This window comes from Camelus dromedarius, chromosome 24, assembly GCF_036321535.1.
Source record: "Camelus dromedarius isolate mCamDro1 chromosome 24, mCamDro1.pat, whole genome shotgun sequence".
In the NCBI taxonomy this organism is placed as follows: Eukaryota; Metazoa; Chordata; class Mammalia; order Artiodactyla; family Camelidae; genus Camelus; species Camelus dromedarius.
In genome coordinates, this window is record NC_087459.1 from 6,005,260 (window position 1) to 6,017,701 (window position 12,442).

The 12,442-nt window shown below is 49.6% G+C and overlaps 1 protein-coding gene across 11 annotated transcripts in view; it reads right to left on the reverse strand.

Annotated features, from left to right (window-relative positions):
- RBFOX1 (RNA binding fox-1 homolog 1) overlaps window positions 1-12,442 on the reverse strand; it is a 1,985,071-nt gene that overhangs the window by 1,386,874 nt on the left and 585,755 nt on the right. The window contains exon 1 of one of the 11 annotated variants that reach the window (XM_064478207.1): window positions 8,849-9,327. The exons of the other annotated variants lie outside the window; for them this stretch is intronic. Within the exon in view, the coding sequence (XP_064334277.1) occupies window positions 8,849-8,851 (3 nt within the window). The 5' untranslated portion in view covers window positions 8,852-9,327. Of the gene's footprint in view, window positions 1-8,848; window positions 9,328-12,442 lie in introns of those variants that run through there. 11 annotated transcript variants of the gene reach the window in all.

Consider the following 12,442-nt stretch of genomic DNA (forward strand, 5'->3'; position numbering starts at 1 on the left):
AACCCCACATGTCTTAAATAATGCTCCAGGGGAAAAAAATTTTTTTAAGAAGAAAAGGGAGAAAATAAGAAAGAGTGTCCATTTGCACTGCTGGGACTCCAGACGGCACTCCTTTGCTCCAGGCCTTGCTCAGGACGCCCAGCATTGCACTCTACGGTCCTGTTTCCAGGAACTCCTGCAACCTATTCCTTTCTGCCTCCCAACTCCCACTTATCTTACACATGTTTATTTTAGGTGTCTTACAAAGACCATTGTTTCTAAAAAGATGAAACAAGCACAAATTACAAGAAACAGTGAAAATTAAAGGCAGAGAAGTAAAACTGGAGTCAACAGTAAAGTTAATATATAAAACCTATGCTAGCAAATCCTATACCCTGTCAAGACTGGACTGTAAAATCGTCTCTGAGCCTCCTGGCAGGCTCTAGGAAAAGGGAACAAGTTCCTTTGTGCCACTTAAGAGTGTCTGGTGCATGAATACCAACCAGTACCTCTGGAAAGAAGGAACTTTTTATGACCCTGAAACCAGAAAGAACACAATGACAGCCCACAGAGCCCTCAAATATCAAGACGGCCATTAACAGCAGGGAGTGTGAATGCTTCGCAGCTTGTTATCTTCCTTGGTCCCCCTCATTTGTTTTCAGCAATATTTCATTCTTTGCATTTCACGTGTTAGACTCAGCTGTAACCACTCCTAAACTGTGGTCTAAATGGTCTGTTCTCTTTCTGTGTGTATATATCATACCTGTTTTTTTTTAAAATATCACATCGAATGGCTTTCTTCTAATATCTCTCATTATAGGCTGACAGCTGCAAAGCACAATTCAGCAGAACTGAATTTGTGGCGCAGTGGGGAACGGCTCTTTGAACTCATTATGTACTTCCAAAGGTTACTGTAAGTTCACACAGACTAAACCTATGTAAGTTTCATGTGCAAAACAAACAAAAGCTCACTAGAAAACAAAAGATCTTTCCATGAAACCACAGGCACATTAACTGTAGAAACTTCTGTATCAAAGAGTCTTGGGGTGAGAAATCCTTGTCTGCATATTACAAGGTAAATGAAGAGGGACCTTTAGAAGTCTGTGTATTAGTTCTTAACTTACCTCACTCTGGAGCATCAATCCTTGGTGAGAGAGGCAGAATCATTCATGCTTTAATAGATCGGAAAACGGAGGCTCAGAGAGGTACAGTAACTTGCCCAAGGCTGCACAGCTAGAAAGTGCAGAATCCAGATTCAAAAGTTAGGTATGCATGGATCCAAAGCCTGTGTCCCCTCACACCTTTGTTCTCGGGGAGTTTGGACTTCTCAGAGCTTTTCTGACTCCAAAATAACTCCGTTAGCTTAGGTCAATGTGTCATCGTCTTGAAAGGCAAGGCTTTTTTTTTTTTTCCCTATTGAGCCAGCATCCTACCTGCTGTAATTCAGACTGACCAAATTCTCCAAATCGGAAATGAGAAATCTTCCCAGTGAAGAACCTTATGTTCTTAAAGAGAGGTCGCGAACCTCCTCTTTTTTCCTCCCCAGAGAAACTCCTGAAATTTCCCAACCCCTGCAAACGAGAACTATTTCCCTCCCCTTTGGGAACCTCTGTGTGTCAACCTCCATCCTCTTATCAGCTTTCGCAATCAGCAAAGTAACCTGACCTGGACTCAGCTATCTAAGGCCGCCCAAGGGAACGGTGTGTTTTTCACGATGCCGTGATGGCGAGCTATGCCATGGCCAGCCTTCCCTTCAGAAAGACCCGAGAAGGAGAGGCCCGAGCCCAGGGCATCTTGCAGACACTCACTCTGGAACACCAACAACGACCCCAGGATCAAGATGAGGGCTTGTCCCATGGGAAGCAGACCCGCGGCTGGTACCACCGCGATCTGGCCAGGGCTACTGCTGTTGAATCAGCCTCTCGGTTCCCTGCTCTGTCACTTTTCATAACGAGTCTAATATATTAGTGTTTCTCTCTGCCAATCAATCAGAGCCCATGCATATGGCCGCTGTCAGCAGTCCTCCGCAGGCGGAACTCCACACAGGGACTCAGGTCTGTCAGCTCCCTCCGCTACACACTTGCAGCCATGCTGGGTTCTCCCCCTTCACTCTCAATTTATCATCTCGGTTACAGCCAAGAGGGAAATGCAGGAACTCACATTCTGGGCCCAGTTTGCTGCCTTGAAGGACAGGGAACTTCTGACAGCAAAGCACAACAACAATAATGATACAATTATTATTAAACGGTAATAATAATTGTCACCATTATTATAGCCGGCACTACTAGTAAACGCACACTCTGTGCCAGGCACTTTGCTAAAAATAATTTTCAGCGCTGATTAGTGATCAAACTGACCCTGCAATGTAGGAATTATTATTATCTTCAAACGGGGAGACTGAAGCTCAGAGAGGCTAAGTAAGAACAAGGGGCACAGGGCTGGCAGGGCATAGAGCTACGATTTGAAGCTGGACCATCTGACTGAAATCCTAACCGTAGCTTGACATTACCTCCTATCTCCCAAATGTCTTAGGATGGTTCCTCCGGGTGCCCTCAATACCCAACATGCCCACCCAGAGCAGAGAACAAGAGATAAGCCCAGGAATCTGCAAGCAACTGCTTGAGTCTTCAGCTTAGAACTCGGGCCTCCATAGTCCCATCTGTAAAATGGGGATAATAAAGTTTGTGATAAAGAGTTAATGCAATGATGTGTGCAAAGCATTCTTCCCTGTGCCCTGGCCCAGAAGGCGCTTCCAGCAAATGGAAGCTCCTAGGGAACGGAAGCTGACACAAAGAAGACAATTTCAAAAACCTAAACCCAACCCTCATTGCTGACTCGCTCTAGTCCTAAAGCTCACAGAGAAGAACCATCTTGAGGAAAAGACTGACCTCGCCAGGAGCAAGGTGACCACACAAGTTGACCTGTTACACTAGTTAAGGGCTAATTTTGTTCTCAGAGAACACGAAAGGGGAGCAGATTCAGATGGCGATGCTTCAGTGGAGTGGGTCGTGGTGGGCCAACCGCCCCCTGAGTGGTCATCAGAGCAATGTCAGCCTGGAGGGGATGATACCCCAACACTGCCCGCAGCCAACAGGTGGCCTTGGCACTCCCTGCGAAGTCACACTGAGCGCACGAGCCCAGAGACAGGGGCCAGAGGTGCTCTACGCAGCCCCAGGCCTTAGGGCTCCGAGAAGAGAAGGAGCCAGGTGACGCCAGTGCAGACCCCCAGCATGGCCCACTCACATACGACGACAAGGAAGTGTCGTGACATTTCTACTGAAACAAATGCTCTGTTTTCCTTTTGTGCCTCAGAGAGGCTGAGCATCACTGCTCAGAGCTTCTAAAGCTAAGCACCAAAGGCCCCCTAACCACTGCAAGGCACTGCCTCCTCCCTCCCTAGCATCTCACAAAGGCGGCAAAAGAGGAAAAGAGGAAGTGTGCACAGAGCGGTCAGGATCACAGGCTACGGCCTGAGACCAGCAGGTTCCAGACCCTGCGTGTGCCACCTACCGACCGTGGCGCCCTGAGACAAACCACCTCATGCCTCCTTGCACCTCAGTGTCCATCTACAAAACGGAGACAGGAAAAGACTCCATCTCAAAGTGCATTAGGAGGGGCCCGTGGAATCACTCATTATCTCTATTATCTAGTATCTACTCTGGGCCAAGCACCCTGCTAGAGGCCAGGGACACCATGATGTCCAGACCAGGTGTGTGCACGGCCACCTGACTTCACCACCGGGTGGAGTGAGAGAAAGATTAAAACAGAACCACTCAAATAAATCCAAAGCTGCTCCTGGGATGGCTGTGAGGAAGGGGAATCCACACGGGAAAGACAGAGGGTCTCCCTAGACAAGGGCCCTCCGACTTGTAACCTGAGGGATGAGCAGGGAGTGAGCAGGGTGAGCTATGGGGCTGGGGGCAGGGGAAGACTGTTCCAGGCCAGGAAGACACAGCCACACACAGCCACGCAGACAGTGCTCAGCACAGCTTGTGTTGTCCAGGAAGCAGTCAAAATACATAAACTTACTATTAACATCACAGCTCATCTAAGAGGCACTGACAGAGTTCCAGAGCTGTGGAGAGATAAAGAGAGATGGGTCTGGGGGGTCAGATGTGGGAAGAAAGTTGAACAGTCTAGATGTCCAAACACTCCTTCAAACCTTATTACCACCGTCCAAGGCCAGGAAAGCCTGCAAAGATGGACAATTGCCAGGGGCGCTCAGAGCTCTTGGGAAGCAACTGACTTCTGCCTGTCAATCTGCATCATCACACCCACTCGTGGGAGAAAAATACAGCCACATTCTGAAAAGGAAGCTTCTAGAATAGATGATCAAAAACAGGGATCTGTATGCAGGAGAGATGTTAGCCAAGCCAGTGGGAATAGTGAGTGAGTGTGTGTGTGTGTGTGTGTGTGTGTGTGTGTGTGTGTGTGTGTGTGTGTGTGTGTGTGTGATGGGGCTCCAGGGAGGGGGAGCATGCTGCCTCTTTGAAGGAATGGTTAGGGAAAGAACTAAATAGATAATGTATACAGATAACTGCTAGTGTTCAGCCATGCACAATGAGGACTACTGAGAAACCTGGGGTTCCTTTTCCCTATAAACTAATCTCCTGTCTTGGATGAAGGATTTGGTTCTAAGTTCCCAAAGGAGAGAGGTAAAAAAGTTGAATTTCTTAGATGCTATAGTGCTTAGCCTTCCAGATGCCAGAAAGTCCACAGACCAAATCTGATTATGAAGATTGACTGAAACTTAGAGACAAACTCTGGCTGGCCAGGAAGACATGCTTATTTATTTACTCTTCTTAAAAAAATCTGACGGTGTGTCCCACAATGTGTAAGCCATAAATATATCATGGCTGGTCTCTGCATAAAATGTTCCAAAGGCTTCATTGGAAGAACAGCCAGACTCCTTATCAGGCCTCAGGGGCCTATAGGACCCAACTTCATCCCTATAATGTTATCATTGTTTCAACCTCAGGGCCTTTGCACTTGCTGTTCCCTCTCTCTGAAATGCTCTACAGGTAGAAAAACACTCTAGAAGGGGTGTTCCATCTGATCACTGTGTATTTTAAGTGCTTTGAATAGTGCATGGCACACAGTAGGTGCTCAGGAAACACTGGATGAATGTATCACTTGATACACCTCAAAATGCTTCTTTTCACTTAGATCTCAGCTCAAATCTCTCCCCCTCCGAAAGCCCTTCCACATCACTCTTTATCATATTGTCACACTATCATTTTTGTAACCCTTGTCATTATCCTCATAAAAATGTAATACCATCCCTTGCTTATTGTCTGGCTTCCCCCACCACCAAAGAAGCTCCAAGGGGGCAATGTTCTCACGGGCCTTGTTCCCCAAGCGGAACATCTGATGTGTGGCATGTTTTGGATAAACATTTCTTGCATTAGTCACTCCTCCCCCAATAGAGACACCCCCATCCACAGTAATAGGCAACAGTTACCCACATCTCTTATGACCGGTAACCAATGACAAACCACTAGTAATGATAGTGTTCAGAGCAACCACAGCTATGGGGATGGCTGTCTCTCCTTATAACTCCATGTGTCATTTTCATAAGAATCCTCAGACCAAACAACCTGGTCTAACCAGGTTCTCTGCGGAAGTCATCCGAAAGAGCTTGGTGCCCCTCGTTTTGAGGCTCCCTCGCCGATTATTCTTTAATTAAAGTTTTAATATTTATACTTGTGCCTCGAGGCAGGATTTTAAATAGTGGAGGCAGGCATCATCGGGGAGCACCTCAAAACTTCTTTAAAAACATCATTTCCATGTCTGAGGTCTTTGGCCCAAAAAAGTCTTGTCTCAGGCAATGTGGGGGAAAGGGAATGTGACACATGATGATTTGGGCAAAGTCAACTGGTGTTAATCTGTGGAGCAGGCTTCCTTCGTGGCTCCCATGCTGGGTGGGTGGCAGAAGGGAGATGAACTTGTCCTTCAGAGCAAATGCACTTGGATTTCAATAGTCTTCACACCCGCCGCTGGGAAACCGCTGCGTCCCCAAAGTATTTTCTGTGTCAGATACCATATCCCTCTTGGAATGTGTTCATTACTCTATACATCAGCTTAAAGGATACAAATAAAACGGTCTAATTTTTGGAAAGGTGAGATGTCAGACATATTTTTACAGGGCAGACCCAATTTCCTGGAGGAAAAAAAAAAACCTTACCTGAAAGGAATTTTATAAAATGTAATGGTTTGGTATGGCTTGAACTGAAAATGCTAAATTTGTTTTAAAAAAAGTCATCAGAGACGTGAGGATGTCGAAGAGGCCTGTGCTCAGACATTAGAGGAGGAGGTAAAAAAATAGCATCAATTATCATGAAGAGAAAATAGGGCAGAGTGGGTCAATTCCAGGAGGAGGAATCTGCCCAGACCCACGTTTTGGCTCGTTTCTGAATGGAAAACTCTGAGATCTCGGGGTGACTTTAAAGACAGCGTGTTCTAGGAAAATTTGGGGTTTACTAAGATGGTACTTCCATCCCACAAAGCTGAGGGGAAGCAAGCCTTTCTGCTGATTGAAGAGAAAAAAAAAAAAACGCACAACAGCTGTAAAAACTTAATTTCAGGGTACAGGTGCCTGTTGAGCTGTTGTCAAATGCCACCAACCTACATCCCAGCCAGTGGGCAGCATGTCGCTGATCCTCCTCAGGACATGTGCAGAGTGGAAGAGGGCAGGTCAGGGTTGGAGGGACTGAGGTTTCCGTTGAGAAAACTCCATTTACGATTAACCTCCCTTTCTGTTTCCATTTGATTTGTTGTTTAAAACAAAGTGCGTGCATGTAGGGGAAGCTGCCTGGCTTTTCTATCCCACCAGGTGTCATAAGACTCAAAATAGAGAGTAATAATCTAGTTGATAAAAGAAAATAAGGAAAACTAACATCACCCAGGCACTTGCCAAGTGCCAGAGCCTGCTCTGTGCTCACTGCTTTGTTTAATTCTCCCCCAAACCCTCTGAGGCCAATACTACCACGGAAACTTTCATCTGGCAGGTGGACAAACTGAGGCACAGAGAGGTGAAGTAATTTGCCCAAAGTTATACAGCGAACAGGTGGCAGAGCCAGGGGCCCTGTACACTTCTTAGCCTTATCTCTGGACGCTAATGGTACTGTCAAAAAGTGTAAAGGATGATGCCGGTTTCTTCCTAACCCAATTCAGCCATGAATTAACTGAGAAAAAAACACAGTGGATTCCCCCAGACCCCAGTGCTTCCCAGATGAGCTCAGAAAGCATGGAGGTCTGTAGGCAGCCCCACTGTTGGCCCTCGAAACGCCTGCCGGAGCCCCCTTTACCTTTTCATGGGCCCAGGTCCTTGCCTCTAAAGAAAAAGACCTTGGTCAAAAACAAATTCACCCGTGGCTCCAGCCAAGCCCTCTGTGGTCACTTAAAAATTGAAAGGATCCAGGCCCTCTCATCTCTCTCTCTCTTTTCCTTTGAAACAAAGATAAATGGGAAATGGAGGGTGGATGAACTAGGACAGGGGGCAGGGAGGGATCACCGGCCGGGGCGTGTCCTAAACCTGTACTGAAAAGGCCAGGCCTCTTGGCGCATTGGATTTAAAAATAATAATAAACATATACAATCATTATTATTTTAAAAGAAAATCCCAGTTATAGTGTATCATATTGCAGCTCAGACAAAGCTATTCCATGATACCTCCCCCACTTCTTTCCAAGTTCAGCTGAGAAGACCCGCGGTGGGGTACCAACTCCCTGCACCGCCAGACTCGGATTTCCAAACCCTTGAGCAGCCCCGCCCCAAATGCTCCGAGGCAGGTAGGTGCACCCAGGCCCTTGGAGGCGCAGGAGCAAGGGGCACCCCCATCCCCTGGCGGCAGGGAATGGAGTTGGCGGCTCCTGGGCCAGGCGGGTCGGGGTCTTCCCCTCCCTTTCCGCGTGGGCGGCTTCCGGGCTGGCCGGGACCATAGGAACTGACGCCTCAAAGGCTCCAGGTGCATCCCAATCAGGTGGCTCCCGGGGCAGCAGGGATACGGGAGCAGAGACCAGCTAATCCCTCCCTCGCCTCGATAGTTAGGAAACTGGTGCCGACAAGGGACGACCCCTGGCCTGCTCTAGAACTGCTACCGCCTGGCTTTCCTCCCAGGATGAAGGTGCCCTAAGGCACCAAAGAAACCCAGAGGCGCAGCAGGAGTTTCCAAGTCCTGAGTTCCTAGGCTGCCCCTTTCTCCTCCCGGGGTCGAATGCAGTGGCATTTTAGGCGTCCCTCCCGGTGCCCATAATCACATACATGGTCTCTCCAGCTCAGCGACCCTCCTCCTCCCCGCCTCCGACAAAGCGTCCGGTGCTTCTAAACCCCCTCCCAGGCCACGAGGTGCCTCCTCCCTCAGACCTAGTGAAGGGCGATGGAGAGGCAGCGACCCGGGGCGCACTAAGTGCACGCTTCCAACCGGCCAGGAAACCTAACCAAAGTGCGCAGGCAGGTTCCTGCTGCTCCCTGTCCCTGGGACTTGCTCCCAGGAGGACAGACGAGGCAGCCTGGGCGTTCCTGGGGGCGCCTGAGGCCAGGAAGGGCGTGCTTCTGGAAGGATGAGCGGGGTGAGGGTGCTCCTGATCTCAGCTCCCCCCTCCCCGAGAGGACGTGCAGGGAGATCTCTCCACGACACCAAAAAAGTTCCCAGTCCAGCGCACCCAGCCTGGCGCTGAGAGGAAGCCAGCTCTCGAGTACCCAGAGAGTCCCCTCTGTGGGTTCCTTTGGCCAGGTCAAGGAGGGCACAGGGGTGGTGACTCTGCCTGGACTTACCTAAAACTCGCGGCGCGCCCGGCTCCGGTCGCCTTCCGCTTGGCCCCAGACCCTCCAATTCCCCTGCGCTTTCTGCACCCCCAGCCACACTCACCATGAGCTGGAGGCGGCGAAAGGGGGTGCTGGCTTCTCCCACGCTGTCCGCAACTTTGCTGGCAGGTCAGCCCCGCCCTGGCGCCCCTGCCTGGGCGGCAGGCTGGGCGCAGCTGGGCGCGGCGCGGGTCAGGACCGCTGGGCCCCGCCGGCCACGGCCAGGGGGTTCTGGAGCGCAAGGTTTCTCAGTCCCGGGGCGCGCGGTCCGCTCCTCCGCGCTCTGCCTGGTGGGAGGCTCGGAGTTCTCTGGCTCCGGACGCAGGGGCGGGGCGCACGGCTGTCCCCTCCAGATGCGGGGTGCCTAGCTCGCTCCTTCCTCCTCCCGCCCGAGAGGCGCACGCGTGGGTCCGGCCGCGGTGGACGCCTCCGCCGCTCGCGGGCTGGCAGAGCGCCCCCGCCCCACCGCGGGTGCAGCCGGGGGCCGGGGCGCAGCGGGAGGGATTCCCCTCCGCGAGTTCGGGTTTCCCCACCCTGCGCGGACCCCGGGTTCCGTCCGCTGCCGCCGCGGCTGCGAGAACCACTTCAGGGCAGCGCAGCCTGTGCCGCCGGCTCCAGCTGGAGGAGGCGGTGGCGGCGCGGCTCGCACCGGGAGTGGAAAGGAGGTGACCTTCAAACCCCGCGCTCGGGGAGACCGGGAGGAGGGTTGGGGTGACAGAGGGGAGCGGTGTGCGCCCGGTTGGCCCGCGAGAGCGCCGGCAGGCAGGCGGGAGAGAGTGAAGAAGAGATCCTCAAACAAAAATATGGATTAGAAAATAAACAAAGGAGGGCGAGAGAGCGAGCGAGCAAATGTGTGCATATGTGTGTGCGTGTGCGCGCGTGTCTCTGTGTGTGTGTGTATGTGTGTGTGAGCGCGCGCGACAGGCGGCGAGCAGCCCCGGCTGCGGAGCCAAAAATAATCCCGAGCTCGAGGGAGCGCCCCCTCCCCCTCTCCCTGCCAGCGCCGCCGCCGTGGTCACGCGTGCAGCCCCGGATTCCAGCGGGTGGTGGCGGACACGCGACCTAGTGCCTCGGTCTCCTGCGGTGACAGGGTGAGATTTGGAAGTGAGGGTAATGAGCCCAGGTCTTTGGCATCCCCAAGTCCTTGTCCCAAGTGGGCTCACGCACTGAGCGCCAGCGCCCCCCACCATCCCCTCTCCCCAATGAAAGTAGACGAATCCCCTAGAGAAATGCTAACTGGAGGAGCTTTCTTGCCCCAGTCCACTTCTGGTCTGGGAAATCTTGAGGCCAGGCAGAGATGGAGCCCTGTCTGAGATGCAAAAAGTTATCCAGGCCCCACGGACACCGTGCAAGTGGGTGCGTACAGGCCTGGGCTATGTGTCCCTGGCCTCTTTTACTGGCGGGCTGCCTAACCCTGCACGGGGCGCTGATGACTCTAGAGGGGTCTAGAGAGTGTCCTCTTAGCAGTTGCCTTAGAGGCAAAAGCCCTGTGACTCCTGAATAAATCCTATCACTCTGGACTCACTTTTACGAGCTGCTGTTTGAAGTATTTACATTGAATTTTCTCAATAACTCAATGAAGTAGGTACTTGCTGGAGGTTTGTGCATTTCACAGATCAGAAAACAGAGGCTTAAAGAGGTTAAAGCAGCAATATTTCTTCTTTCTTGAGCCCCACCTTGGATTCAGAAACTCTGCTTTTATTTCAAGATATTTTAGGTGATACTGTTGCATGAGAAAGTTTGAAGTCTAGAGAGTTCTAATTTGCTCAAGGTCACACAGCTGGCAAGGAACCAGGATTCCTGGGCAACACGTACTTCTGTAAGGTGTACCACTGCCCCACTGTTCCTTCTGGGGGGCAGAAGGGATTGAACAAGTCCAGGTTTTAAGCCTGATCCCTTACTGTGAAGTTCATGTTCATTTTCCTGCCCCATCCTTTGATTGTTTTTGCATTTGCCCTATGGCGCCTCTTCCAGGTAAGACTGTAAGATTCCCAAAAGTAGGGACCATGTTACAGGTATTGCTTTGTACCATGTGTATTTCCTAAGTGCCCACCAAATAGCCGACTCATAGGAGTTCCTCTGCCATCCTGTCAGGCTAGGATTTCTTCCAACATTAGAATAAAATAAAGAAAGGGAACATCTACCTACAAGTGGATTTTTTTTTAATGCAAAATTGTATCCTCATTTGAGACAGTAACTTCGCAAAATCCAGAAAGACATCTCTCTCACTGGCCCCAGAAGGCGAATTTGCAGTTTGGGCTGGTTTTACCAGATGCTTCCTGAGGACTCTCTTTGATAATAATATATTTGTATGTAGACAACTTTTCTTTTTTCTTTATACTATACTAGTCTCTTATCCTTCAGTGAAAGCACAAGGAAGCCATAAATCTGGGTTAGTAACATCATAATCATTTCCCCCAGAAACTGTTTACAATGGGAAAACCACCGAATTTAAATGCAATTGTCTAGCCGTGCAGGGAGATGAGATGGGTTGTAAAAGAGGTATTCTCAATTTAAAAGCAAATTATCAATAATGAGAGAAGAAATAAATGGCAGTTAATGGGAAGTTCGGTTGAAATATAATGTTCTGTGCAAATTCACCAACAGGAATTGTTTCTCTGTGCTCCTTCATTTTTATTCCAGAAGGGGGAAAAATGAATGCAATCATTCAAGGCAGAAACACTGGCTGTTGTTTCATTAAAAATAGGTAATCACTGGGTGCTTTTATTATTTTTAATATACATTTTTTCCTGTTGGAAATGAAATAAAACATATTCAACTATCTCAAAATCAAGGTCAGTCCGTATTGACTCTGACTTATTTATTTTGCAGTAGATACAGGCTTAGGTGTATTAGCAAGGAGTGTCAGGCATGACTCACTGTTGCTGTGTGGCTTTGTGGCTTAAGAAAGCTTAATATGAGTGGGGGAGACATTCATTACAATTTAAAACAAAATTAGAGTAAAGATCAATACAGCACGCTATTATGCTATTCATCTGGAAAGTATTCGTTTCTTTTTTACCCTGACCTTTCGCATTCCAAGAAGAGCTTTTCTGTCATCCCTGCAGGTTGAGCCGGGCCACTTCTAAGTCCTGAGAAGTGCTGAAGTAAACAGCTCCTAAGACCAGGGCCAAGGAGGGCCCAGCCCTGGTGGCCCAGACTATGGGGCTTTTGGCTCCTCCTACTGGACGTGAACGATACTTCACAATTTAAAAACAGCAGACGTCAAAATGGTGTCTTCTATAAAACTGGCAGGAAAGAACGACATGTGGCCTCACACTTGACTGAGAGAACATTAGCCCTACTCAAAATGCTCAAGATTCATCTAAAGCGTAAATTGCATCATTTCACTTTCAAACTTCAGATCTCCTCACAGCTCCTCTTTGCCCCTCCTCCCCCAGATAAAGTCTAAAAGTCTTCTGCATGAGCTCCTGGATTTTCTGGCTCCCACTTTACATCCATCTTATGATCCAGAGACGATCTTCCCTTGCTTGTTTCCAGTCCTTTGCATGTGCTGTTTCTCCAAGCTGGCATACTCCCGCGGACTCTCTCCTCCTGGACAGCTTCTATCTATATTTTAGCTCTCCATCTGAACATCACTTTTCTCCCTGCCAGCCCCCATCCCACACATGAGATACCACCGGTGTCTCTCTTTTGA